The sequence below is a fragment of the Erpetoichthys calabaricus genome, chromosome 8, assembly GCF_900747795.2.
Source record: "Erpetoichthys calabaricus chromosome 8, fErpCal1.3, whole genome shotgun sequence".
Classification (NCBI taxonomy): domain Eukaryota; kingdom Metazoa; phylum Chordata; class Cladistia; order Polypteriformes; family Polypteridae; genus Erpetoichthys; species Erpetoichthys calabaricus.
The window spans coordinates 195,444,842-195,471,911 of NC_041401.2; the positions used below are offsets into that span (position 1 = coordinate 195,444,842).

The 27,070-nt window shown below is 42.2% G+C and overlaps 2 protein-coding genes across 3 annotated transcripts in view; one reads left to right on the top strand and one right to left on the bottom strand.

Moving 5' to 3' along the window:
• The window catches only part of clasp1a (cytoplasmic linker associated protein 1a), a 991,009-nt gene that overhangs the window by 194,778 nt on the left and 769,161 nt on the right, over positions 1-27,070 (bottom strand). The window lies entirely within an intron of this gene.
• Positions 1-27,070, top strand: part of gli2a (GLI family zinc finger 2a) — a 256,466-nt gene that overhangs the window by 40,412 nt on the left and 188,984 nt on the right. Inside the window, exon 2 of one of the 2 annotated variants that reach the window (XM_028808058.2) lies at positions 23,726-23,860. In XM_028808058.2, coding sequence (XP_028663891.1) covers positions 23,746-23,860 — 115 coding nt within the window. In that variant the 5' untranslated portion in view covers positions 23,726-23,745. Of the gene's footprint in view, positions 1-23,725; positions 23,861-27,070 lie in introns of those variants that run through there. The other variant, XM_051930297.1, reaches the window with a different exon arrangement.

Consider the following 27,070-nt stretch of genomic DNA (forward strand, 5'->3'; position numbering starts at 1 on the left):
TAATTCTCGCAGATATGCCTCTTCATTGGGAAGAAACTCTGCTTTTCACTGATGGCAACACGAATTAGACGATCTACAAGTCCCCGACTTAAACTTTAAAGCCAAACCATGTCTACATACTTACGTCATATCGCCTATGTCTATATATTCGACCTCTTTTCGCTGCTCCGTTATTTCACCATGTAATAATTTCCATTTGGTAGCGCCAATGCGATCTTTACTATCAGTTTTTTGAGACTTTCCAGTTTTAGTACTTTCATAATTTCTAACCAGCTCTGCATGTGTATGACGCCAATGTTTTTGAACCTCTTTATGACGTTCTACTTTGTGTTCTACTCTTTGACTTTTATTCCCGACCTCGCTTGAAGCTGAGAGCGCAGGAACTGTGTCTGACAATATCATTCACACGAATGAGAAGTGACTGGACTGTGGGCATGGTTGTAAATGTTTGAGAGGAGGGCAGGACTTGTCCAAATCTCTAGGCAAAAAGTCTCATCTCGTAGGACCTGAAATGATCTCTTGCGGGAGTCGAAAATATCTCTGAGAAAGTTTTGTCCCAGAGAGAGAGATAGGTAGCAGGGCAGGAAGCAACAGGGCATGCTGATATCTTGCCCTAATATGAATTAAACCAGGATGTGTGGAGCTTTGGAGTGCTAATTACCAAAGCACTGTACTACCTAATAATAAATAATAATAATAATAATAATAATAACAAAAACAGATAGTGTTTCATTCAGGTTTGATTTTGCCCTCTTGTTCAGTGCTATAACCGCTTCATGTTATCCTGTGAAATAGGAGGCTCACTCGGTAAAATAAAGTCATTGTGAATATCTATCGATAAAAATGGGAGAGAATCCTCCTCACTTACCATATAGTGATCAAAAGTTTGAAATAACCAAAAAGGTTCACTTTTTTGATAGAAATGGGTACTTTTTTTATCAAGGAACCATTAAATTGATTTATAAATATAGCTAAGACATTACTAATGTTGTAAATGGCTGTTACTGCTTGAAATGACTGATTTATAATGTATTACTCTCAAAGCATCATTTTCAGCAGATATGTATTCCACTGTCCTAATGGTAAGCGCCCACAGTCCATTCCTAGGTAGTCATGTAAAAATTCTAATTGGTTATTAGAGAAACCTTTGCAAAGGCGTTGGTTCAGCTGAAACCTATGATTATTTTTCGATAACAGAAGCACATAGTCTTAACTTCTGTTGCAAGGCGCTGGCATTCCTAAACTTCAGTTCTGGGTCTGAAAATTGCCGAAACAAAACAGCTTTCTCCAGAAACATGTCAGTTGTTTGTTGTTTTGTAAAAAGAAATGTTAATCCATGTGACAGATTGCCGAGATAGTGAAGATTTAAAGGTGTTTTGAGGGACGAAGGCATAGGCAGACTGGAAATAACCCATGAGAGAAAAAGAAGAGGAAGGCCTAGATGGCCAACTACATAAGAATATGAGGACATCAGAGTCTGTAGTATGAGAAACAAGTGTCCTACCGGTCCTCAGTTGGTTGCTTTGTTAAATACACAACAAGTACCAGTGTCAAAAAGGGCCCATTCTTAATCTTTGGGACAGCAGAGGCTTTCACACCAGGCGCCTTCCAAATCGCAAACACATAAAGTGAAATTGACTTCTAAACAATAATGGATGAATAATTAACTTATGGGTTTCCCTGTGCTGTTCAGCGGGTGTAGGAAGCGGCCAGGCCATCACTTATTCATTCAGTGTCACGGAGACGCTAACACCAGAGCTGAAGTCAGGCGCGCTTGCTGCCCCTGTGGGTTCCAGTCGTCCGCTTTTTCGTAGTTAGTGTCACTGTGTTAACTCGGAGGATTTGCACGCTGACACCAGGTTCCAAGAATCCAAGTTGTTCTTGTCACTTAGCGGCTAATCTCAAGTCAGAGATCCGCCAGCCCTGATTTTAAGGACAATGGTGGCCTGCATCTGTGAACTACGAGAAATGGAGATGATCAGGACAGGGCAATAAGACCCAAATGTTAGAGAGAATTACTGAACTCTTTAAAGGTTAGGAGTCATTGTGACCGCAGCTCAGAATGCGTCCATTATTAGGAGTCCCTTGAGGTGTCTTCTGCGGTGCTTTACACCTCTCTCACCCAGTGACTAACCACACAGAAATTTCATTTGTTAGCACGTCGGTCTCGCCGACACCTTTTGAAGTACTTTTTAAGAGCGTCTTGAAATAGAAAACGACTGATCTCAGGAGGAAGTGTCCCTCTTAGTCTAAGGCAGAAAACACTCAGCTAAATGAAGACCCCTTAACGGGCTCCTGTCGTGTATGAAGCGGCTATTGTTTCCTAAATGAAGGCTCGGGGTTGATTTGTTAACCAGTGTCAGGCTCAAGGGCTTATTAAATGAGTTCAGGGTGTCCAGGCAGCCCTCTTGAGTGGGCCAACAGGCGCTGGTGTTATTATAGACCCCTGACTTGTACTGGGGCGACAGTTAAAAGTGTTTAGAATGGAAGTTGACAGTGAAAACTAAATGTGTTAGTATGCACATGGAGCTACAGTATATTACGGTATATAGTGCCTTTCTCAGCCAATACGATTCACTTCACAGCATATTGATTTGGATGAAATGAATGAAATTCAGACAGGTAATGTTATTTGGATTGCTTCTGAAGATGTGCTTTTATAAAGAATAACTGAGATGTAATTCAGACAGCTGATTCTTGTTAGTTTCAAAACGCTGGCCATCCAGTCTTACTGTATACTAAAAAAATGAACCAATATGGACGTTTACTTTATGTACACTACCGGTCAAAAGTTTAGAACACCTCAGTTTTTCTTCAAATTCAAACAACCTGAAATGCAATGAATGACCTAAAAGGGTGAAAAGGTAAGCGATAAACTGCCAGAGGTCATCAGTCAAGTCATTTTCCAACCCGCTATATCCTAACACAGGGTCACAGGAGCCAATCCCAGGGTGCAAGGCAGGAACAAATCCCGGGCAGGGCGCCAGCCCACCACAGGGTACACACACACACACACACACACGCCAAGGACAATTTAGGATCGCCAATGCACCTAACCTAAACCCACGCAGACATGGGGAGAACATGCAAACTCCACGCAGGGAGGACCTGGGAAGCGAACCCGGGTCTTTACTGCGAGGCAGCAGCACTACCACTGCGCCACCGTGCTGCCCCAACTGTCAGAGGTTTAAATTTAAAGTTTTTAGGTTAGCAAAAACTGGAAAAAAAGGAAATGTCAGCGTATTACAAATGGCCCTTCTTCATGGAATGACTAATAGGTTTTAACCTACAGATATTCTGCAGCAGTTCAACTAAATTAAGCCTTGCAAACTGAAGCAAACAATTGGCACAGGTGTCCCAGTTTCTGTTGATTACTTGAAAGTTCTCAGTCTGTCTGGAAGAGACCGTGTTACTACATCCTCTGAAGTACTACTTGGACAATATTACACTGTAGAACGTTGTTAAGTTCAATGATAACGGCAAGAAAAAGGCAGTTAGTAAATGTAATGCAACAGAGCGTTATTACTCCTAGGAGTGTAGGCCTTTCATTTAGAGAAACTGCAAAATAAAAAAATCAAAGTGTTGATGAGTAGGACATAAACAACATTGGAAAACCTTTAAGTGAGACATCTTAAATGTAAAAAATTATTTGCATCTCTCAGACCGACACAGACCACCTGTCTACAGACCCACATTGTATTGAAAAACTCATCAGAAACTTCACAAGACTCTGTTGGACAGTCATCTTATCCAAAGATCTTGACTAGACGTCGTTCTCCTCTCTTGCTGAATGAATCTCAGCCTGAAGAGGTCTATTCATTTTTTACATTTGTGATGTCCTAGTGTGTATTTAAACACAGGGAACTCCAGTTTCTGTATTCCATCTGGCTTGAAGAAGGGGACTGAGTTGCATCGAAAGCCTGCATATTGTAATCTATTTCATTAGCCAATAAAAGGGGTCATTTCGCTTGACTTCTCACTACATCCATAATGGCTAACAATGTACAACACCCTAGTACTGAATGAATACTGTATATATTAATATTACCCATATTTCAAAAATCCAAGCACATCACCCCAGTTTTGATGTCACTACACTGGTTACCTGTGTCATTTAGAATTGACTTTAAAATAGTGCTTATGGTTTACAAAGCCTTAAATAATCTCGCTCCATCTTATATTTTGGAATGTCTTACACTCCAAACTGTAACCTTAGATCTTCAAATGAGTGTCTACTTAGAATTCCAAGAGCTAAACTTAATAGAAGTGGTGAGGCGGCCTTCTGCTGTTATGCACCTAAAATCTGGAATTCTTCTTTTTCTTTCGGCTGCCCCCGTTAGGGGTTGCCACAGCGGATCACCTTCTTCCATATCTTTCTGTCCTCTGCATCTTGTTCTGTTACACCCATCACCTGCATGTCCTCTCTCACCACATCCATAAACCTTCTATTAGGCTTTCCTCTTCTCCTCTTGCCTTGGAGCTCTATCCTTAGCACCCTTCTCCAATATACCCAGCATCTCTCCTCTGTAAATGTCCAGACCAACGCAATGTCACCTCTCTGACTTTGTCTCCCAACCGTCCAACTTGAACTTCATTTCTAATCCTATCCATCCTCGTCATACCCAATGCAAATCTTAGCATGTTTAACTCTGCCACCTCCAGCTGTGTGCCAATAGGAATTTGCCAGGCTAATACAGTGGAGCACTTCTGAAAGCACATTATTTTAACACGTCTTTCTCAGAGCTTCATCTTAGTTAAATCCTGATGCTCTGCATATTCAATTAATTATCATTATTATTCATGGTGACTCCAAAATCCATACTAACCCTTACTTTCTCTTCTGTTCTTATATGGTGTTCTATGGTGGCGACAAGCGCCACCACCACTTAATCAAAGCACCGTGATGTCCTTACATTGATGGATTAAAGGCCAGAAGTCCACATGACCATCATCATCAAGTTCTTCCATGTGAACCCTGAATACAATGAGGACTGATTGAGATCATTGATGTTCGGTAGAATGCCTAGAGGGGACTGGGTGGTCTCGTGGCCTTGGACCCCCTGCATATTTTATTTTTTTTCAATAGCCGTCTGGAGTTTTTTTTTTTTTTTTTCTGTCCTCCTTGGCCATCGGACTTTACTTTTATTCTTTGTTCATTAGTATTCCCTAATTTTAATTATTTATTTTGTCTTTTTTCTTTCTTCTTCATGTAAAGCACTTTGAGCTACATTGTTTGTATGAAAATGTGATTTAAAAATAAATATTGTTGTTGTTGAAGACTGGTAACAGAATAATTCAAAGATATTTGATACCTCTTGTTCTATGTGTATCTTTAGTGCCTTTCCTCTGTACTGTATATGCGTGTGTGTGAAAGTCTCTTCCCTGTCTTCATGTTACTTCTTAGACTCTCATTATTTTCAATGCACCGTTCTTGTCTCCTTTCACTAAGACGACTCTCTTAGTGCGCCCCTTACACTTTGAACAACGTCTTTCCACCGCCGCTCCTTCTCTCGCGTGTTCCAGTAAAGCCTGCTTCTCAAGATTGTTTTGGAGGTTTTATGCTTTCTGTCTTTGAAGGGCGACTCTGTCAGCGTGTCTTGTACGGCTTTGTTGATGTCTCTCAACCGGCGCTCCATCTCTTGAGCGCGTTCCCATAATGCCGGCTTCTCAGACTCTGTCAATATTTTCAAGGTGCCTTTCTTGCCTCCTGTCCAGTTTTACACTGGCTGTCTTTGAAGGTGATGCTCCCAGCATGCCTTGCACTCCTCTTTGTGCGCTTCACGCTCGCACTTCCTCTTTCGATGACGTCAACAAAGCCAAACTGCTCAGTCAGATTGCTCAGAGGGACTGGATACTCGGACCTTAGCGTTTTAATGTTTAGTAGATAAATTAGGTCGAGGCTCCAAAGGAGACCCCAACAGTTGCTTGTATTGAAGGAAGCGTGTGGTTGTGCAATGGAGCATCGAAGTTACTGTGTGTCCAGGTGGTGAGGGATGGTTTAGTCGCCCATTATTTGCTTTTGGTATTGTTTTGGTGCCAGAGCGGAGGTCTGAAAGCTAGTATCAATACCAAGTTCACAATTTTAGTACAGATCCAATGCTACAGTAGTCCATCCACTTTTAACTGTGTCTGCTTCTTCTGCTCTTTGCCATGAATCATTCCTTGCAAGGCCGTCTTGGAGAGACTCTCAGATCTTGTGGCACTTTGGCTTCCTCCTCCTATCGCGATGAGGTCTTCATAGTTACCTGTTTGCTGTCAGATGATGCAATGGATCACGTCGTTGGTGACACAGTTGAAATTTGAAATCCCAAGGAGAGTTCTGCAGCACCTCATCTCCAGCACTTGGGAGTTTTTTCATTGCAGTTCTGCTGTCAAGGTCCAAGATTCCCATGTATATAGGAAGATGGACAGGGCCAGGGCACACAAAAACATCTCCACCTGGCCGTAACACTGATGTGTTTGTCTCTCCAGTTTGGTATCCGTTGGACCAGGGCTGCTGTTGTCTGCACAGTTTGGAGTCATCTTTGCTGATGATGGAGCACAGGTCACCGAAGTGACTGCTTAAAATGGTCATGTTTGATGCTTGTAGTTATAGTGACATAAAGCTATGAAGTGTCGCAATTAACGTTAAAACAAAGCCATCTGATTATTTCCTTTTAAACAGAGGAATAATCCATCTTAGGCACTGTTGTCATTATTCACAAATTCTATGCTAATTTTACTTAAAATTAACTTATTTTTGACACTTAAACCACGATAGGCCAATTCTCATCATACACAGTTGGATTAAGTCTAAGATTTAACTTCAAATAAACAAGTTTATGTACACATTTGCATAAAGTATGATATTTTGCATAAACAAGCACCCCTTTTCTTGCATTTTGTAATATAGACTTTGAAAATCACAGCATGAAATTGTGACTGACGAGTGCAAAACCTGCTAGAGTGAATTTTGTGATGGAAATTCTAGTGTGAATGTCTCCACTATGAAAGGTGTTATATAAGGACTGATTGGTAACATGAAGTCTCATTTTTGTATAAATCTCTTTATAACATAAAATCTGTCTTTATTTTTGTAATAAGTTTTGTGGTGGGTTTGACGGTGAAAGGTGCTATATAAATGCAGGTTCAGTAATGTTGTAATCATTTCTGCAATGGCAGTCCGTAGAAATGCACAGAATGTAATGAGAAGTTAAGCAAAATGACTCCTTTTATTGGCCAACTAGAAAGATTACAATATGCAGGCTTTCAAGTCAACTCGGGCCCCTTCTTCAGGCACGTTGTAATGGCTAACACGGTACAACACCCTAGTACTACAATGCACAGTATAAAAGACTCAAGGGTTCTTTGAATTTTCAATACTGAGCCCATCACTGTTGTAAATCATTACGTAAGAAAGCCACGGGGCAAAAGAACAAACGGTCAGTTGGGCTGGTCATGTGACTTCCCATGGGCACCACGTTTGACAATGTGATCCAACTTTTGCTCTACCGAATTTATTCAAAGGGTGCTACAAATGTTTAGTCATAGTTTGAAATGGCTTTTGAAAGCTTTTTCTTAAAGGCTTGAATGTGAAGGGTGCTATATAAAGAGAGATTGCTCTTAAGGCAACTGTGAATCTTTTTGTGATGGTAGCACTATGAAAGAGATGAGATGATCAAATAATTATGGATCAGTAATCTTTTTTGAAATCATTGCATGAATGATGTTAAGGTGCCATGTATTCAATGATAATATTGAGCCTGCACCTACTAGAATACTTTTAATAACAAAACCAACATGCAATACATTATAAGAAAATACAAATGATGAGTCAGATGTGAGGGAGACAGACGTGTTGAGGTCAGGTAGTAATAATCAGTCAGTGATCGTGGCTTTGGCACGTCATGCGCGCTGAATGGAATTTCACTGGACTCAGTATACCTGATAATAAGGACCTAGAAGCCTATCTCTTATACAGCGCCTTTCACATCTATATATTATATAGTGCCTTTGATATCTGTCCATCTATCATTAATACGCATTCTTCCTATATGACCGATGTGTTCAGAGATTTTTCAGGTAAGAAAGACAGAAGATTTGACGTCAGGTTGCTCTACTCCCTAATCTTGGTACCGTGTGGCATGTTGATTAGCACATACAGTACCAGTAAGCATTTCACTGGGCTCTGTACACGTGACAATAAGGACACTATAAACCTAGAACACTCTTCACGTCTCTCTCTCTCTCTGTCCGCTATATAGGGTCCTTCTTATCTATCACTAGTCACAGCGCTGCAGACTGGTGACATCATGTGGCATGATGATCAGCACATGACAGTGACAGTTTCACTGGACTCTGAATCAGTGACAGAAATGAACTTCATGTTGTAGTTGCTTTTGGAAGGTTTCTGTGTTTAGTTTTACTATGAGAGGCACAATATAAAAATGATTAATTAAAAATCCAGCCCTTCAGTATTATACATTACCTTTTATTATGCAAAACATCTTTAATATTGTTAAAGAAAATATGACAGTGTAAAAAACTTGTTATCGATCTATCTATCATTATTATATAGTGCCTTTCATTATCTATCTATCTATCTATCTATCTATCTATCTATCTATCTATCTATCTATCTATCTATCTATCTATCTATCTATCTATCTACAGTATTCCAATGCGTTATTTTTACCTTACATTTTGAAAAACATTTGTAATGAATGGCACTATATAAAGAGTGATAATATTGTGTATAAAGATTGATTTATAATTTTAAACCTTTTTGCCATATAAATGCTCTTTGTTTATGGTGGAGTTGGCATAAAAGACAGAAATGGAGGATCTTATTTTCCAGTTGATTATGGGAGCCAGTTTGTGATGTGGTGTGGTTTCATTGTCAAAGGCGCTATATAAAGATTAAATGCTGATTTTTACACCTTTTGCTATTTTAAAGCTCTTTTTTGTTGTAGCTGAGCCAGCACAGCACTGTTTAAGTAGGAAAAATGAAGGGTCTTATTTTTCAAATTGTTTGTAGGAGGCATTTTGTGTTTGGTTTTGCTGTGCTATGTAAGGATTGATTATCAATGCTGATGCTCTTTACAGCAGACTGACTACTGTATACTGTGGTGGGTTGGCACCCTGCCCAGGATTGTTTCCTGCCTTGTGCCCTGTGTTGGATGGGATTGGCTCCAGCAGACCCCCGTGACCCTGTGTTCGGATTCAGCGGGTTGGAAAATGGATGGATGGACTACTGTATAACATTAATAGTATAACATTTCCGTTGATTGGTCATATTGTTTAATTGCTCTAGGAAGTCTTTTATGGTTGATTTCACTGTAAAAGGCACTATATTTCAGATTGGTTTGTTGGTCGTACCCTGCGTATTACTATTGGAATAATTTCTGCAGCATTGCCAGTAAAACTGACCAGTTTAAAATAATAAAGAGTCATCTGTAGTATTCCGTCATGATTATTGCCGCTAGGAAAGGCGCAATATTAAGATTAATTAATGAGCTTTAGCTTTGGTAAAGTCCTTTGTGACGCAGAGAACATAAAGTGCTCTATTTAAGATAAGAAGTAGATGGCCTTATTTTTGGACGGCTTTTAATGTGTGCTTATGGTGGCTAGTGCTGTGAAAGGCGCTAAATGAAGGGTGATTAATAACAGAAAGCCTCCTCCTATGCAGCAGTCTGGCTATATAACAATTTAAAAATTTTCTTTTTGATTTCATTGTGATAGGCTCTTCATTAAGGTTAAGTGGTCATTTTGCATTTAATCGTATTGTGCATTGTGCCCCTGTGAAACAAGAAAAGGTTTGTTCATTTTATTCCGGCTGCCTTTTGAAGCAAGTTGTGTTGATATTTGCTATTAAAGGCACCCTAGGCAGGCAGTGTGGTGTAGCAGGTTAGACTTTGGGCAGAGATCCCACTACTGACACCACTGTGTGACCCGGAGCAAGTCACTTCACCTGCCTGTGCTTTACTTGAGAAGAAAGAGCAGTGGAGCCAATTGCATCTCAAATGTTTGTAAGTCGCCTTGGATAAAAGTGTCAGGCTAACAGAAAAAGGCTTACCCCCTCTGGTTGTTGTTCTTGTAAATGTCTATTTCCAGTTCATAACAACTTTAATTTTTAATGGAGCCCAAACCTGAAACATCAAAAAACAAAGTAATTTAAAGGAATAAGCACAACTCATTCGGAAGAGTAAGCTGTGTCAATTGAAAGGCGCTATATAGAATGAAAATGGGATTGATTGGCTCAGTCCCCCTAACGCATGAGAGAAAAGCCCAGAATGGCAGTGCTGCCCTAATCTGCTTGTGCCTTCAGGCCGGTCTAATTGTGATGGCGGCTCTAATCCCGTGACTCACCCAGCTGGACTCTCTTTTCTTGGGTTGGGGTGTGTGGGGGGGCGCTTAGAATTAATTGCACCCCTCGGCCTGCGATTTCAATGGACTGGAGATGTTTTACAAGGTGCTGTTTTGTTGTTTTGTTGTTTCTAAATTCCTGCTTTAAAGAAGGAGACAAAGCCTATTGAGTTTGAAGCTCCCCCCATTGTGCAATGGCCTGCATTGTTTTACTGTTAAATTTGCAATTGTGAAAGACATGATAAACTGGTGCCCGCGTAATGACTGACAAGAAGGTGGCAGCTGTGCCAAGGATGAACCAGTGCTTCCTTTTGTCTTTTTTCTTTTTTGTGGAATCTTTACTAGCCATCTTTCCCAAGTTGTCCAAAAATGAAATCGCATAATGTCATCGTGCAGTTCACCAGCTCCTTGCTCCACACCCCGGCTTAAACGTAATTCACCCATCCGCAAGAATCCAAAACTCACCCGGAGGAGTGGATTAGGACTTTGTGAATGTGTCTGCCGGGTATTATGGAGCTGAAGACCTTCTGAGGAAGGCCACGGGGCGGGAGGGGGATGGGCGAGGCATTCAGGCTGGGCCCTCTTTAGGGGAGGGCGGGGAGGGGGGATGGGCACAGACCGTCTTACTGGACGAGTCTCGTTTTGTCCTGGAAAGACATTCCCCCCGGAAACGCTCCGAATTTTTTTTTCACCCCCCCCCCCCATGTCTGATTATGTTCATTAGCAATCCTGCAGGGCGTTTTTCTTTTCTTTTTTTTTTTCTGTTCTTTTCGGAGTTTGGAGGCCAATGCGGCTGACATTGTATCACACAAAAGTAACCACGAGAAGAAGAAAAGAAAAAGAAAAAAGCCTTTTGTGTTCTGGCATTGCAGCGGGGATGCAGGCTGGTCAGGAAGTGGTTTTCCGAGGAGCCGAGCAGGATGCTTGCTTTGTGTTGGCTTCCAGTCTCAGTCCTGTAGGAACTTTTGAATGGAAGTTTAAGGGAACCCGAAAGTGAATCACGCAAAAACACAAAGCATTTCAGGAATACAACACAACACATTCTGAGGAGGAAGTGGGGTCCTCTAACTGGACCGCAGCGTGTGTTGGTAAAGAGAGCAAAGTCCAAGGTACGGAGAGCGGCCGTCCCATCTGAACTCACTTGCTGCTGGGTGTGCTTATCCTGTGCTTTGTTTGTGGACCCCAATGTCCATGTGCAGTGGCGGGGACACCATGCTGTAAAAACTACTGCCATGCTTCAGATGAGACGTAAAACCAAAATCCTGACTCACTGCGGTCAAAAAAGGTGCAGTTGTGCCCACACTGCTGTATGCCATATGCTCAGCTAACTTTACGTTTTCAGTTATTCATTATTACAGTCTGCGTCTTTTAGGGCATCTGATGTCTGCAGGAGAGAGTGCCGAGGGTTGTCTTGACTCTCTGTGGTCTTAAAAGATCCCCCTGCATCACAGAATTACCCACCACGGCCCCCTAACCATCCCCTATCCCTTGTTGGCTATCTAACTCTGTCAACCCTTCACAACCTAATGGCTAATGTGTGATGGGTGTACTGGCACAAGGATGGCTGACGTCGCATCATCCAGGTGGATGCTGCTCATTGGTGGCCATTGAAGATGTTCCACATTGCCTTTGTAAAGCACTTTGAGTGTCCAGAAAGGCGCTATATAAATGTAACTATCAGTATATCAGTTCTTTATTATCTGCACAGTTAGCTGTTCTCTGATCATGCTTGCTGAGAAAGTTGCTATGTATCCACCTTATTAAAATAATAAGTGTCTATGAGTCCTTGCTATGGCTGTTGTAATTGCAACATCACAAACATTTCTAGAAATAAAATGCATTGCATTTTTCATTCTAACCAATGGCGCATCGCAAACATTAACACTGCTTTTTACAAATCCCTTACCAAATGGCATAAAACGGAGACATAGGTATTGCATTTGTCATTCCAACAGGTGACACATCACAAACATTAATAGTTATACAATGCGTTGCATTTGTCATTCCAACAGGGGGCACATAACAAATATTAGTAGTTCTAAAATTCATTGCATTTGTTATTCCAACAGGTAGTGCTTCACAAACATTGGTAGTTATAAAATGCATTGCACTAGTAAATCCAACAGATGGTGCATCACACACACATCATCACTGCTTTTATGAATCCCATACCAAATGGCATAAAAAATAGAGATAGGCATTGCATTTATCATTCCAACAGGTGGTGCATCACAAACATTTGTAGTTGTAAAATGCATTGCATTTGTCATTTCAACAGATGGCGCATCACAAATATTAGTAGTTCTAAAATTCATTGCATTTATTATTTCAACAGGTGGTGCCTCACAAACATTGGTGGTTATAAAATGCATTGCATTTGTCATTTCAACAGGTGGCACATCACAAACATTTGTAGTACTAAAATGCATTGCATTTGTCAATCTAACAGATGGTGCATCACAAACATTTACACTGCTCTTACGAATCCCATACCAAATGGCATGTAAAAGAGATATAGGAATTGCATTTGTCATTCCAACAGATGGTGCATAACAAAATTTGTAGTTGTAAAATGTATTGCATTTGTCATTCGAATAGGTGGCACATCACAAACATTTGTAGTACTAACATGCATTGTATTAATCATTTCAGCAGATGGTACATCACAAACATTAACAGTGCTTTAATGAATCTCATACCAAATGGCATGAAGCAGAGACCTATGTTTTGTGTTTGTCATGCCAACAGACCATTTTATTACATATTATTACTATACTGTAAATGTGTGTGATGTGCCCTGTTGGAATGACAAACACAATGCATGCAATACAAAAAAAAAATAAAAAAATATAACAACAAACAAACATGGAGTATTTTAATTGGGGGGGGGGGGTGCATTAGCAGACCATAATAAGAATATCCTGAGCATTCTTTCTTTTTCCACACAGAGTGATGTGTCTTCACATGTCCTGCTCCTCGCTATGTAGTGCAGATCGGGTAGTGACAGGGACAGCCTCTTCCGAGTATCTGATGCTGATCCTGTCCATCAAAGGCTCTGTGGGTGTCTTAGTTGGTCTCGGTGACAGGAGTTTGAGAGACACAAAAAAAGATAATGGACTCGGAGGGAGGCACAATGGCACAGTAGTTAGCACTTCTGCCTCTCAGCTCAGGCCACATTTTTGGTCACAATGATCGGTTCAGCATAGTTTGTAGTCACTTCTCTAGCCATCTGGAACACCTAAAAGACCTCTGCACCATTATAATCCATTCAGTCTCTTCTTCCCCATTGACGTCAGTGCATTCCCAAACATTTCTGCATTTTTGCTGTGCTCAAGGTGAAGCAGCATCAGTGGGTTTCGCACATCACTACTGAACAACCGACACGGCAAGTTGACAGAGCCCAGAGTGTCAGCAGGCGTGAATGGCTGAGACTCGGTAGGTGTCTCTGACATTCTGCTCTGCCTCCCACATCAGGACACGCCCCAAATGTCAAGGCCCACCACATTCCAGGTGCATTTGGAATGACTGCCAAGATGATTGGCTGCTAGCGCTGGAAAATCGGCCTTCAAAAAAAGGGCCAAGCAGGGCATTAATGGACTGTCTTCGTTTACCTGAATTTGCAGAAAGCAGCTGTGTGTATTTCGGGAGATGTCTGCATTGCAATCTGGTGTCTCCTGGGAGCGAGGAGTACCCCCGTGTCCCCACCAGCACTTCAAGCAGCCATGCAGAGGACCCTCTAAACATCCCCAGTGGCTCCATTCTAGAATAAACTCGGCCCCAGTAGTGATGTTCCCCAGCTGGTTATGGTGTGCCGCGACACCCCCATCCTCTAAAAACTGAGGGGTTTATCCACCTCCTCATGTTTCAAGTGTATCGTTTTCTCACAGTAGTGAGGAGCACATGTCAGCTTTAATATTCATCGTAAGGATTACAGAAGCAGTTTCTTGTCTTCTTGTTTGTTTGAGAAAACAAAGTAGCGGGATCTGAGCAGCTTATCCTTGGTGGCTCCTTTGGTTTTCCTTGCGCTTGTTCTTATGCCGTCCCTCACATCGTCCAGATTGGTCTCATTTGTGAACGATACTTCCTTGGCAGCTCCTCTGAGCCAGAGAGCACGAGTCCCCTCTCGTCGACTGTTTGCTTTTTGTGCCATCTGTTTATTCAGTTTCTGACACCTGTACTGTCACATCAGTCCCCAACCCCCCCAAGAAAAATGTGACGAGCCCACTCTGCTCCAGAGGAGCACTTGTGGCCTTCCCTCAAATTTGGAACAGGAGGAAATGTTTAGTTAGAGGCATGGTGGGGGTCGGGTTGTGGTGGGTGGGGGGGGGGGGGGCAATGCCTTTTGGGGCTTTCCTCCTTTCATTTTGGCTTTTCTTAGAAAGCCATGCTGACTGAAGCATGTGGGCTCTCAGCAGGGGGCTCCAGTTTTCTTTCTAAACAAACACATCTGTTTCAAAGCCGGAGGGGGCCCCCCATTTGATAGGTCGCCTTTTTGTGAACAGATCGAGTAATTACCTGAACAAGGTACGCTGCCGCATACACAAAACTCTCAGAGCGGTCCAAAACAAATGTCAGAGTGAGGGGTGATAAGAGAAACGGACACCATTGTGATTTACATTTTAGAGGCAGGATTGATTCATTTTATTCCAAAAAGCCCCGTGTGTGTGTGTGCGTGCGTGTGTGTGTGTGTGTGTGTGGGGGGGGGGGGGCTTTTCATGGTATTATAGAAAATAAAATAGTATTGATTGTTTGATGGTGCCACAGTGGTTAGCACTTCTGAGTGCTGACTTCAAGTCACATCCAGTGTGCAGTTTGCATGTTCTCCCTGTGTCCCCACAGCTTTCCTGTTACATTCCAAAGATATGAGTGACTCCAAATTAGCAAAGTGTGAGAGTCTGCATCAGCAAGCTCGGCAATGGACTGACTCCAGTGCGGCCCCAAAACCTGTCTCTGGCTCCTGGTGGTGGTGCGGCATTGGTAAAATGGATGGACTGGCTGACTGATTGTTTGCTGTGGATGTGCGTGCAGTCCTGCACACTGGCCAAAGATGGAGCTGAATGAGACGCAAGTCACTGGTTGGATGTACAGCACAGCAGAACTGAACTGGAGCAGATCTGTGGGAGGCCATTGTGGACCGGAGACATGGAATCTATGGGCTGCCAGAAACAAGTCACATGGAAAGACTCGGCCGTCACCAAGTTTGCTGATGTTCTGATGAATGTGGCTATCGGCTTCAGCACAGTGGAAAATCTGTCATGTAGGCAGCTCAGGAGCTTAGCTGGGTCAGTTGGAAAATATCGTATCTGAAATGGAAGGGCAAATGGATGGAGAGAAAACCATGGGGTACGTGTAGATATGGGTGTCCCACAAAATAGTAAAGAGTCCATCCATCCATTTTCCAACCCGCTGAATCCGAACACAGGGTCACGGGGGTCTGCTGGAGCCAATCCCAGCCAACACAGGGCACGAGGCAGGAACCAATCCTGGGCAGGGTGCCAACCCACCACAGGACACACACAAACACACCCACACACCAAGCACACACTAGGGACAATGTAGAATCGCCACTCCACCTAACCTGCATGTCTTTGGACTGTAGGAGGAAACCGGAGCGCCCGGAGGAAACCCACGCAGACATGGGGAGAACATACAAACTCCACGCAGGGAGGACCCGGGAAGCGAACCCAGGTCCCCAGGTCTCCCAACTGCGAGGCAGCAGCGCTACCCACTGCGCCACCATGCCGCCCATAGTAAAGAGTGTCAGATGTTAATGTGAATGTTACATAGATAAGAGTGAAAGGCACTATATGATAGAGACAGACATAGTAGTCTGAATAGTACTGTATAATAGATAGATTGATTGACAGATAGATATGATAGATATGATAGGCACTATATAATAGATAGACAGACAGAGTGAAAGGCACTATAAGATAGAGACAGACATAGTAGTCTGAGTAGTACTGTGTGATAGGTAGATAGCAAGGTACTACATAATACACAGATAAATAGATAAATAAATAATAGTGTGGCCTGTAGAGGGCATAACATGGCCCCAGACACAAATACCACAGACACAGTTCTGGGTTCATATCCAGTGCTTTCATTTACAGTTCCACACAGTTGCTCAGTCCATTAGGTAACATTGCTGGTCGGCTAGTGCGGCGTTCGCTAAAGTTAAGGGTTGTGCACGCTCTGGAATCCCCAACCCCCCAGCCATTCTATGGACACCAAGGGCCACCATTTTGGTGACAAAGGGCATGCAACCCCTAACCGCCAGAACTCTACCAAAAATACTGAATGTGCATCACTGGACATCAAGGAGCGCCATTCACGAAACTCAAAGGGCATGCACTCCTAGCAACCGCTAGGGCTCCACATGGGCTTTGACCAGCACTGCAATGCCATGTACTTTTAACATAGTGCCATAGTGGCTCCAACATTGGACAATACAGCACAGCAATTCTGCTCCGCTCCGCACTTGTGGGTGTTGTCCATCTCCTCTCCTGACTTCGACTCTCCGGATCAAGGGATTACTTCGGGTGCTCAGTTTAATGCCACCAGGAAACACTTCCGGGTTAGAGTGGATCACCGTGGTTCTTGTATAGTCAATATATGACCGCTCCCTCTGGCAGCCCCCACAGAACCCGACAGGACAGCCCCATGGGATCACAACCCCCATGCTGCTTTACAGGCATCCATATTGCCAGATGGGATGCTGCCACCCAGTGTATTAGGGGATGCTTTGCCCAGGCTGCCATCCATTATTTTGTCCTTCCAGCCTCCTCAGCTCAACCAGTGTGTCCCCCATGGCTCCTGGGACGCCTGCCCTGGTAAAATTTCTGCTGCAGTGTCCTTCTGTGTCCACGTCCTGGCCGCTCCCTCAATGACCTTCCGTTATCATGCCAAATAAGCAGGGTCCATCTCAGCTGGATGCTGGTTTGTCCTTCACAATAGATAGACAGGCACTATATAATAGATACACATTTGTGTCCGTCTCACAGCCTGAGTTTTATCAGTTTTCTCATCACTTTTTTACATTTTTCCCTTCTGTTTAAATCAAGTCATGTTTTTAACCCTTTATGTGAATATAACAAGTATACATGTAGTAGCTGACAAGGTAAAGCTGGCAATATGAAGTCAGTTATAGAGGACCGGCCATCAGAGTGGGATGTATGTGTCTTGACATGAAACATCACGGCCATTAAGAATCCCCCTGAAGTGATGCAGCCCAGTTATTTCACCAGTAAAGTCTGTCACCAATCCCATAGGTTGTTCAACACAATCCCATAAAGATGCAATGGGCTTTATAGTGGGAATCTTAACCTGCAATTGCTAAGCGCTTTGAGTAGTGAGGAAAGCGCTATATAAATGCAAAAAAAAAAAAAAATTATTATTAATCAGCCTAAAGTCTCCAAGTCAGATGAGATAAAAGCACAAGTGTGCAATGACTCAGACTACACAGCACTTCAATTTTAGATGAAACGACGACAAGCTGCCTAGAAATCCCAACACACCACAGCTGTCTACACAGTGTGGCCCCCTAGTGGCAGAGGTATTTAGCGCTAACTCAACTGTACTGACTGGACTAAAAGATGTACCTTAGTAGGACAGCCTCTAAAGAAAGGCACTGTCACGCGAAAAGCCAATTTCCTCTCTGGGATTATTATAGTGTACCAGACACTGAAAATATATACAATAAAGGTTGCTTATATTGAGAATTTAATCTATAATACTGAATAAGCATTGTGGTTACGTGATTAGAACTACAGACTCATTTTGGGTGATTGCACAACCCACCATTGTTTGAATGTTCTCCTCATGTTTGTGTGAGTTTTCCTCCGGTCTGCTCTTTGTTGTTCCTCCATCCCAAAAAATGGTTCACTCAAAATCGACCCCACTGGAGTGAAGAGGTAGGAGAATAGGGTGGTGGAGGCTGCTATGGTGTTGGTGTCAGGCCTTGAGGTCAGGATGAGCTATGGCCAGTGATGTCCGAGTTGGGTGTCTAGAACTGCTATTTATGTAATGGTAGGAATATATTTTGTTTTCTCCTGTTTTTAAATGTATTTCTCTGCGTTGGAATCCATCCCCAGGATGAAAAAGGAATTGATTTAACTTAAAATAATGTGAATGAGCATCAAAGTTCAGCCAAAAGTAAAACAGGAGAACACATGTGGCACTGCCCTCCTCTTTAACATACATCTCATAAACAAGTGGGGATGAGCAGCACTCCTGATGCCCTCTCACCAGTGCCAACTGCCCAGGCGTCTGCCAAGGTAAGCCGATTAGAAGAGGGTAATCTGACAGGGTTAGGAGACATCTGTGTCTGCGTCCTCCGCCAACAACAAAGTCCTGCCATTCTGTCACTGGCACCTAACGAACTGTGCTTAAGCCTGACAGTCGTCTGGGATTGTGTGCCATCGTGTAGTTCATGTTTGAGGCTTTGGGGGCCTCTTTGGATGTGATGTGGGCAGCATGTAGGACAGGGCAGGGCTGTGGATTTTATAGTGCCTTTCACATCGGTCTGTCTCTTCATATTGTAGAGAGCTTTATCTGTCTGTCTATCTATCTGTCTGTCTATCCATCTGTCTATCAAATTGGTATTTTTATATTTATGGTATCTTCCCTACTACACTAAAATCTATCTATCTATCTATCTATCTATCTATCTATCTATCTATCTATCTATCTATCTATCTATCTATCTATCTATCATATAGTGCCTTTATATTTATCTATGTATCTGTTTATCCATTATACTGTATGGTACCTTTTATTTCTATCTATAAAATGGTGCCTTTTATATCAATCCATCTATCCTGCCTACTATACTAAACTTAATATCTATCTATCTATCTATCTATCTATCTATCTATCTATCTATCTATCTATCTATCTATCTATCTATCTATCTATCCTGTCTACTATACTAAATTTAATATCTATCTATCTATCTATCTATCTATCTATCTATCTATAATCCACCAGTCCCATACTGGGAAGTGCGTCTCTTTCAGTTAAAGACCCTGGCCTGGCCTGCACACACACACACAGGCTGGTGCCCTGAATAGCCTCGTCTTTCTTGGGAAGCCCCCCAAACCGCCCCCCCCCGCAATCCTGTCCCAGACATTTATGGGTCTCTTCTGTGAACCCCCCCCACCCCGGACACCAGTTGGTCCCATGTTTATTTAGACTCTGTTGCTGCTTATTTGATTTTTTTTTTTTTATTTTTTTTTTTTTTGACGTTGACAAAACCCAAATTAATGACAGACCCTCATTTTTTGTAGGACCCTGACGGTGGCTTTTGTTTTTTTTATTTTTTTATTTTTTTGACTAGTAGCTGAAAAAACTTTTGTTTTTCTTTTTTTTAAGAAGGCCTCTGAGTTCCAAATGGCGTCTGATAACATCGTTGACTCCCGATGCGCAGTTTGCTTTCTGTTTCTGATTTTATCCACTCAAGTATTTACACTACACAGCAAATTAAAGGGACAAAGGAAATGAAAATAGAACGTCAGAAGTAAACTGCGCTCCAACTTATATACACCGCTAAGCCCCATTTAAATGAAAAGTAAACTGAGCCTGCAACCGGAGGATAACAGCATAAAAGGCCGGCGAGTGAGGCTCCCTTTCATGCCGAAACCGCCGCTTGTTTGCACTGCAGCAGAGGCTAATCTGGTAGGTTCCACAAAGTTAAACAAGCAGCCTGCTGCCAAGTGATCATCCATTTAGAGGGGCCTTTAAACACACTGACAGGGCCCTGGTGGGACTGACGGGCCGCCACCACTCTGCACACCACTTCAGGCTTAACCTGCAGCTGACGTGACAGCCGAGTGAGGAGATCTGAGCAACAAGGAGATAGCAGACCAGAAAAAAAAATGGACATCGAGGGCCGAGGCGTTTTATTCCATCCGCTGTACACTTCATGCGCCATGCTGATGAGACAACTCTGAGCTCTTCTTACCTCACCCACAAGGCCCACAGTGAGCCCCTCAGCAAGTCATCCAGGCTCTCTGTTCTTAGAAATATTGGACAGTTGTTAAGTGCTACAGTGTGTACGAAAGGCACTATAAGAAAGAAAGAAAGCGTCAGGCATCCTGAGGCAAACCAAGAAGGAATTGAGGAATGCAGCCCAAAACAAAAGGAGACGTCTCTCTGGAGCACAGAATGTTAGAGATGTTGTGGGCCAAGTGGTTGGTTGATAATTAATTGAATAATTGGTCAGTTCATTTAATTAATTAGTGACTCCGTTGACAAATAGTGCAATTACCTAATTAAACAATCATTTAGTAGTCAGTTGATCAGTCAGTGAATGAATGAGGTACTTAGGAAATTAATGAGTAAATAATTTAATTAATTAAGCCGTCAGTGGGAGAATGAATAAATATAGGAATGCATCAATAAAGCAGTGAATGAGTACATGATTGACGGACCCTTCTATTTTACACACCTACCTGTGTCATTATTGTGTCCCACGATCAACTAATTCAATCTATTATTAAATGAATGAATGAATCCATCCATTATCAAACCCGCTATATCCTAAATAGAGGGTCACAGGGGACTGCTGGAGCCATTCCCAGCCAACACAGGGCACAAGGCAGGAAACAAACCCCGGGCAGGGTGCCAGCCCACCGCAGTGAATGAATGAATAAATGAATGAATGATTTCCAACCCCACTTATTTCCTGGTGTGGTATTAATTGATTAGTTAGACTATTAGTAGATCAGGGAATTAACGATCAAACTAATAAGTAAATGACTGAATGAAGGCAAATGAATTAATTCATTCATTCAACAACACTTCCAAGGTCTCCTGATCAATGAACCAGTGTTATTTCATTAGTGAATGAAAGGATGAAGGATTGAACAAATATTTCAAAATGAGTTTTTTTTTTATTACAGGGCACAGTATCAATTAATGAGTCAGTCAATTAATGACAAATGAACTCGGACCTGATTATTTCAGCACCGTGTACAAGATTAATTATTCCGTGATACTGTTAGCACATATGTGAATGAGTGAATAAACAAATGAATGCGTTTTCCATTTTACACATCTGCTTGAATTATTCCAGTCTCATATTATCAAGTGGCCAATTGATTATAGAATGACTAACTAGATGAATGAATGAATGAATGTTTTTTGGCCCTATTTATTTTGAGTATAGTATCAGTTAATCAGCCAGGCACGTACTATACTGATGAATGAATGAATGAATGCATTCCACATCCATTTTCCAATGAGTGTCATTTTTATTAGTAAATGAATGAAGGGTCGAATGAATATTGCAATCTTGCTTATTTTATTACAGGCTGCAGCATTGGGTTAGGGTTAGGGACGGAGTGGTGGCTCTGAGGCTAGGGATATGCACTGGCAATCGGAAGGTTGCTGGTTCGAATCCCGTAAAATGCCAATAGGGACTCTGCTCTGTTGGGCCCTTCAGCAAGGCCCTTAACCTGCAATTGCTGAGCGCTTTGAGTAGTCAGAAAAGCACTATATAAATGCAAATAATAATTATTATTGATTAATCAGGCTATTACCGAATGAATCAATGAATGAGTGAACCCTAATTAGTATATTACTGGCTGCACAGTTAATTAATCACTCAGGGTGTTGGAAAATAAGGAAATGAACACATCTGCAGGACTCATTCCATTATTAATAATTCTTTGCATTTATATAGCGCTTTTCTCACTACTCAAAGCGCTTAGCAATTGCAGGTTAAGGGCTTTTCTCAAGGGCCCAACAGAGCAGAGTCCCTTTAGGCATCTTATGGGATTCGAACCAGCAACCTGCCGATTGTCAGTGCAGATTCCTAGCCTCAGAGCCACCACACCACCTGTCTATAGATATTAAGTAATTAGCCCATGTACTACCGGTTGAAGGATTTCCAGACCCACTTAGCTATCAATATCAAATAATCAGTCAGATGAATAGTAAATTGGTAATTGAATGAATGAATGAATGAATGCCCATCCATTTTCCAAGGTCACTTGATCAATGACTTGATGAAATTCTGTTCGTAAATCAATGAAGAACTGTATTAGTTAATCATCCAGGCCATTACTGAATGAATGAATGAATGAATGAGTGAGTCCGAATTAATGCCTTAAAGAGTACACTAATAATTAATAAGTGAAGCTGTTAGCAAATGCATAGATGAATATGCACGGATAAGCCATCCATCTGATACATCTGCTTGTTTCATTACACTTTCGTAAGATCAAGTACTCAGACTCCTACTGAATAAATGGATGAATGAATTCCAGCCCCATGTTTTTCTGGATGAAGTAGGAATGATAGTAAATTTGTGAATGAATGAATGAATGAACGCCCCATCCACTGTGCCAGGTTACTCAATCAAGGAATGGTGTGTCATTCTATTAATAAATGAATGAAGGATTGAGTGAACATCGCCGATTTGATTACAGAGCGCAGTGTCAATGAATCAGCCGGCCTGTTAGTGACGTCCTTATTTCATGCAGACGTGTCAACGAGGCCTCAGAATGTCCCTTGCGCTCGTTTTAGGTGACCTTCTCACTGACACAGTGCAAGTGCAGATTGAATAGCAGGCCTCAGACTCGCAGCCCGGTCTGCACAGCTAAGCCCACTACTTGGAGTCAGCGTCTGGTCAAATTGGGTTTTGGGGGTTTTTGGGCTTCCTTAAACTTTTTCTCAATTTTTAATCTCTGAGTCAGTCTGTCCAGTGATGCTAAACTGGACCAGCTGGATGATTTCTTTAACCCTAATGTGCTCCTTTGTCTTTCATATTATTGGGATTCAGTGGACCAGAAATAAGTGCTTGTGGTTTTATGTGGGGATACAAAAAGGTGTTCATCTCATAGAACCTTATTATTTTGTAATGTGGCTGGCACAGCGGTTGGCACCCGACCTCTCAGCTGAGGGACACAAATTCATGTCCTAGCCAGTGTGTGGACTGCCGTCCCATCCAGGTTTGGGTCTTGCCCTTGTGCCCTCCGGATAATCTCCGACTATCCATACATTGGAATTAGTGGATCTGTAATACATATGGATTTTCTACTTTATTTTCAACAAGGGTTTTAATTTCTGTGACATCTTTCATAAAAAGCCAATTCTAGCACCCCTGTCAAAACATGAAGGTTTTAAAAGAATAAAATGGAAGGAATAATCTTCATCATGATATGCCAAGCAGCTCTAAAATGGCTGAATGCTGATGGACTGGCACTCTGTCTGGGATTGGCCTTGGCATAGGCAGCAGCTCACTGTAATGTTAAACTGAATAAGTGAGTTACAAAATGGATGACAGTGTGGAAGAAGGGACATGGAGTAGGACTTTAAAAAAGAAATAAATAAAAAAAAAAGGCAGATCATTTTAATCACAGCTGTATTCTACTTTTAGGCCACCGGGTTTTGGCACCAATGATGGAGACTACGGCTCAAGCTGCATCTGAGAAAAAAGAGCCCAAAGGATCAAGCGATGGCAACGGCTTCATGGATGTCACCAAAAAATCATCAGTTTCAACAATAACACGAGGTACAAAACTAAAATGTCATTATAATAAATGTAAATAAAATGATGTAAGATGTGAGATGACGGGGCTTCAGCTGGGCTTGGCGAGAAACGCTTTGAGACCTCTTTATGTGTGCCATGGCTGCCATGCTGATCTGGTGACGCAGGCTGAACTCAAGCCAGTGCTGTCCATGTGGAGTTTGTGTGTTCTGTCTGTTCTATCTATCTATCTATCTATCTATCTATCTATCTATCTATCTATCTATCTATCTATCTATCTATCTATCTATCTATCTATCTATCTATCTATCTATCTATCTATCTATCTATCTATCTATCTATCTATCTATCTATCTATCTATCTATCTATCTATCTATCTATCTATCTATCTATCTATCTATCTATCTATCTATCATATTGCACTTTTCATAATGTATGTAGTAGAAGTTCAGTTTCTACATCTCATTTTCATCTTTTGTGTAATGTTTTCTCATAACTGATTTCATACAGTATGCGCTCACCTGTCTTCATGTTGTTTGTGCCATCTTTCTTATCCTTTTTTTCTATAAAACACATGGATTATCATTCTGAGGCTGAGCGTTTCTCATTCTTTGTATTTCTCACATGAAACTTGTAGACGAGGAAACATATTGAGTGAAACAGCGAGCCGAGCGCAGCCATGAAATGAAATGAGCTCCGTTAATCTGCGGACAAATCGGCGTTCGAAGAATGCGCCCCTCTGAATGATACTGACGCCTTCAGTCGCTCTTTAGAAAAGCTGGCAGTTTGGATGGCGATAATGAAATGCAGATTGGGGCTTTTTCTTATTCAGCCTGTTGAATCGGCTTTCATGTCGCTGGCATTTTTAACCCGTCTTGGGCATCTGTAGAGACTTTTTTTTCCCCTTTGTAGTTCAGGTCCATCAATTAGAATTTGAATTTGTAAGAACTAAAGAAAGAAAACTTTACTCGGAGACACTAAAGGGCAGAGTATATGGACAATCTTAATATAATTTATTGGTTGTGACTGACATTTCATGCACATTCAATACACATTCACCTATTGGCCTTTATTATCCTTGAACTCAATACGTGTCACAGACATTAGTACTCAATTTACAGTTGTCAATACAAACCACAAGTAAGTGAAAAGAATAAGTAATATGACAAAGACAGGGGTGGCAGGGTGGCACAGTTTGCTGCCTCGACACAAAGAGACTGGGGTTTGCACTCCAGTTGTGCTCCCCGTGTGGAGTTTGCGTGTTCTCCCTGCGCCCACGTGGGTTTTCTCACACAGCCCAAAGACATGCAGGTCAGCTGAACTGGCGTTATTCAATTTTCCTCTGATGTCTGTGAGTGTGATGGCGCCGTGTCCAGGTGTTGTGCCCGATGCCTGCTTGGATAGACTGCAGTTTCAGAACAAACCCTGTAATTGATTAAATGAGCTCATGAAATGTATGAATGAATGGATGATAAAGAGAAAAGTTAGTACACTGAGTTGTGACAAAAAAATAAAGCCCAATCTATAAAAAGGAAGTGAATTTCATAGCAGACAAGACAGCACTAAGGCATTATTGACATCCATCCACCCATTTAATGAACCCTTTGAACCAATTTCGGGAGCTCTCCAAACAGCGTCATGCGTCTCAGAGTTGGACCGACCTTGAGTGAATTCACAGCTCCATTTTATCAGCCTTTATTAAATATAGCGCCAATACACAAAGCAAAAACCAAAGTGAGTCATCGTAACGCATGCAGTGTACGCCATGATAGACGGAGTGATCCACACTGTAGCTGTCAGCTTTTACTTTTATACTGTATTGATTTTTGTTGACATAGTTTGGCATATTGCTAAAGGGTGGTCCACAAATTGAATGTGTGAATCGAGGGCACTGCCCCCTTATAGCATATGCCTGCTGTTTTGCAGCCTTCAAAGTGGTATCTGCATGGTCTTCCTTTCTCCACGTGGGTGTCCAGTGACACTCCACTGACCTGCTGCTGCACTCATTGGTGATTCCAAGTGGTCCAAAGTGAATACCTTAGTTTGTGGGGGCTATAATTGTGTAGCACCCTCTACAGGTCAGGTTCTGCTTTGCTCCCAACCCTTTCAGTGGCTCCCAGTTGTCAGGAACTGGGAAAATGGGTCCGAACATGGAAGAATTGACATCTTAATATCCTCAGGTTATTATGGGTTGTTGGTGCCTAAGCAAATGTAATGACTGGGAAGCAAGGCACAGGATTGTAGAAAATAATGACAAGCGCAATAATGAAATGCCACGGAGCTGAAATTTAAATCCTGACTGGAGATGGTGGGGGTGGAGGAGACACAACCATTTACTGGACAACACGGAACAACGAGCCCAGACTGGCATTCATTTGGGACGGTTTAACCTCCAGTAAATTGATCCTTATCAGTTTTTTGCTCCAATTCCATTTTCTGAGACGGTGGGTCTAAGGCCTCCTCGGAAATGCCACCTTGTGAGATCAGGAGGGAGGAAGGCAGGCGCCCGTCACTGTCTCTGCGCCACGCCAGCGGGAGACATCATCCCAACTCAAGTGGCAGCGTCACCTTGTAACCCGACTGTCAGGTACACTTCACAGCTGGCCCTTCCGTTTGGTCACGCCAGTCAGAGCCACCCGGGTGAGAGGCAGTCGGCTCCATTAAGGCGGCCTTGTTTTACATTCCTGTCTGACGTTATTTATTTGGAACAATTTCCACTCTTTGAAAGGACACGGCTAATGCAGAGCTTTAATACGTTATTTACACATAAAAACAACCTCTTTACAGGCCTGCGCGTGCCGAAAGGAGAATGAATGGGCTCCCGCTTCTCACCGATCTGGTATATCAGAGTTTAACAATCTGGATCACTAATGGAACCATTTATCACGGGGCGGCCGTGTGCTTCACGTTAGCCGTCTGAGCTGCACTGCCTGTGCTTTATGGAAATGGCAGACCAAAGAAGTCAAAATGGACCTGCTGCACCCCAGCCTCATAGCACATTTTTCACATTCTTTTTAGAAATTTGACTTTTTTCTTGTTGTGGGAGGGGGGGTTATTTTCACTTTTTTTTGATGCTTCACTTGAAGCTTGTCAATGCCCTGAGCTTTTCATGCAAAAAGGGACAAAAATATTTTCATAATAAGACAAAAGAATCCATTTGGGCACATAGGTTGTGATCTGTTATGGACAACGTGGCCTCTCGGTAATTTAGGAGAAAAGGCTCAGCTCTGCTT